Source organism: Chanos chanos, chromosome 9 (assembly GCF_902362185.1).
Source record: "Chanos chanos chromosome 9, fChaCha1.1, whole genome shotgun sequence".
Taxonomy (NCBI): domain Eukaryota; kingdom Metazoa; phylum Chordata; class Actinopteri; order Gonorynchiformes; family Chanidae; genus Chanos; species Chanos chanos.
The window spans coordinates 43,087,510-43,090,513 of NC_044503.1; the positions used below are offsets into that span (position 1 = coordinate 43,087,510).

Below are 3,004 nucleotides of genomic sequence, written 5' to 3' on the forward strand. Positions count from 1 at the left end.
TAATAAACGTCCTAAAAAAGGTCAGTGGTAAGAAAGCCAGTAACGGTTACTCTGGAGGTAAGGCCTAACACAAAAGCAGCGCTCAGCACGAGAAGCAGCGATCCGGACAAATCGATTCACCCGTATCGACTGCGAATGTTTAGTGTATAGATTTTTCTATTTAAAAAATCCATATGGACAATAATGTCGTGTGTAAGTGTGTAAGTAAGCAGCGCACCGCTGTAATTGACAGCGTGTAATATATTGTAGATGGGAGACTGAGACCTTGAGAATGTGTGTGTGTGTGCGTGTGTGTGTGTGTGTGTGTGTGTGTGTGTGAACGAGGAGAGAGAGAAAGAGAGAGGGAAACAGAGAGAGAGAGAGAGAGAGAGAGATGGCGAGACAAATCACGTCTAAAAAGAGAAAGAGTCGTTCTTTTAAATGTTTGATTTTTTTTTTACTTTGTAGATAAGTCGAATCGTTTGTTCCTGTCTTGCCATTTCATGTAAAATATAAACATTTCCGAAGAAAGTCTGTGAATACTGAACAGGCTATAGCAAGATTTTTATGGACTGATGACCGAATCAGACGCGTAAGGGAGAGGAGATGTGACTTCCCCGTGCGATGTGACTCACATTGTTAGGAGCAGCGGAGCCGGGAGGAGGTGATTAGTGAAACAGCCAAAGCTCGGCCTCCTGTGTTCATATTCTATCCAGCGGTAAAACATTTAATACTGACAGCCTCTGTTTAAACCAAACCGTCACTACCAGCGGAATCCTAATCCAGTGTATCCTCTTTTTTATGCAAGAGTCAAATTCTAAACAGGTGACAGATTAATCTTTACCTCTGTGTCTTATACAAACAAAACTCAAAATGGGGTTACCTTTTAGATGAATAGTGTAATTCAATTCTTACATAAATGCAACGTTTCAGGCAACGTCCCAAACATTTAAAACTGCAGCTGATCGATTGTGTCCGTAGAATGAATCATTGTTTTGTTTTTTTCCTCCACGCCTCTCACGCGAGCCTGTTTGAGAGCGTTCAATTCGAACGATTTCACAAAAATCGTGTCATCATTAGTGGTGTACTGTAGGAGAAATCATAAAATCAATGTGGGATATATTTTCAGTCGGGGGGGAGGAAGGGTGAAGGGGGGTGGGGTGGGGGGTGGTGGGTGGTAATCTGTGTGAGTTGTAGCGGGTGCTCCTCCTCGCGCCTCAATGTTGCGGTCAGCGTGGTGGCAGCAGAGCGCGCTAGCGTACTGGGCGAGCGGGGGAAAGCGCGAGAGAGAGAGTCTGGCCGGATGAACTGTTTGGGGTACCCGAGAAACCAGAAAAGAGAAATCCGGGAGCAAATTCAGACACAGAACAAGCAAAGACAACACAAACACACACACAGACGGACGGATGGACAGATCGGCAAGTGAAAACCAGCGACGTGACGGCTTCTCCGTTCTGTTATTTTAGTCCGTGTATTTATTTATTTACCCTAGCCTATTTATTTATTTATTTATCTATTGATTTTGATTGCGTTTTAATTAGTGAGAGAGAGAGAGAGAGAGAGAGCGAGAGAGCGGGAGGGGCAAAGGACACACGAGCACGTTGAGATGTGGTGTTTGTTTTAATTTATTTTCTTAATTATACCCGAAAACAGCGTATTTTCTATGATGTAAATATACAGTTGGCGGCCCTTAATTCGTGTTTGTGAGAAGTGTTTCGCCTGAATGCGCGCACGAGTTAGACAGAGCGCTCGTGATAACAGCTAGGAAACAAACCAAATATGAAAATCCAAAAATGTATCTTGATAAGTGGTAGAGCAGTACCCGTGAGCCTTTATTAATGATTGTATAAAAGTCTTAAGTCTGTTTATCGTAGCAAATTTAGTTGTGCTGGAGTTGATTTTTGTATCGAAAAGCCAAAGCGGTAAACCGGAGCCGGAGACGGTGATCAGAGGCCGGTGTCTGTGTAGGGTGGCCACGGGCTGTGGGGCGTTTCGGTACGGTAGCATTAGCCTGTAGTGCTCGCTCAGTCAAATCAGGAGAAGACTAAATCCGTTTTACCGGAGGAGAACGGCAGCTAGCGTGTTCTTTTATCCCGCGAGTCAAGGAAGCAGCTAATAATAATAGTAATAATAATAATAATAATAATAATAATGTTCTTATTGTCCAGCTCTCTCCGTCTGTGTGTGTGTGTCCGTGTTATGGAATAGAATGTGTCCCGAGCGTTAGCTCGTGAATGTCGGACTATTCTATGCATTTTTACTCCAAAAACCAAAGCCAGAGACCAAAGTAAGACTGCCAAAGCACGAGCACGGGAGGGTGTAGCACAAATGCATCCGTTAAACCGAGTTACCGCTGTGAGCCCTCTTCAGTTTTCCAGACCAAAAATATTCTAAACTCGTTCTACCTGAGCACCAGCCGCTGGAGAAACAGCTGAGCAGCAGCATAGCAACGGACGCTCTCCAGACGCCACTGTAAAGACACAGAGGACAATAACAACAAACAAAACAAAACGCAAACAAAAGCAGAAGATCGGGGATCATGTTTGTTCCTCTGCCAGTGCCGTTCGTCTTTCCGAGAACAGCCTCCGACCTGCAGGCCTGGCGACTCAAGTCCCCGCTGGCGCTGCGCTCCCATCCCGGTAAGCTCCCCTTCTCTCGAGCCGAGTTTTCAAGCTGCACGCAGTCCGCTGAAATTCAGTACCGTCTCCTCTCCGCACCCTGCCCAACGAATGGCCTCTTCCAGCTGAGGCGTGTGAGGTCGTTTCATGGGGAAGAGGAGTGAAATCCTCCCGTACTAGAGACAAATACCACGGTCCGGTGCTCCAGGCAACAGACTTCATTATCCCAAAGACCAAATGATGCTCTGAAGTATTTGTAAGATTAAGTCTGAGCCCACCTTAGAAATTTAAAAAGGCAAATCCATATTTAGATTTTGTATTAAGTTTGCGTGTAAAAGTCAGGCTACGCTCCATAATTCTCTCCCGTTTTCTTTCTTTGCCCCTCTCTCTCTCTTTCTCCTGTCGAT

The 3,004-nt window shown here is 45.1% G+C and overlaps 1 protein-coding gene across 1 annotated transcript in view; it reads left to right on the forward strand.

The window, feature by feature from the left end:
* Positions 1-2,518: 2,518 nt before the first annotated feature.
* pou2f2b (POU class 2 homeobox 2b) overlaps positions 2,519-3,004 on the forward strand; it is a 47,335-nt gene continuing 46,849 nt past the window's right edge. Inside the window, exon 1 of the mRNA XM_030785624.1 lies at positions 2,519-2,736. Coding sequence (XP_030641484.1) covers positions 2,519-2,736 — 218 coding nt within the window. The remainder of the gene's footprint in view (positions 2,737-3,004) is intronic.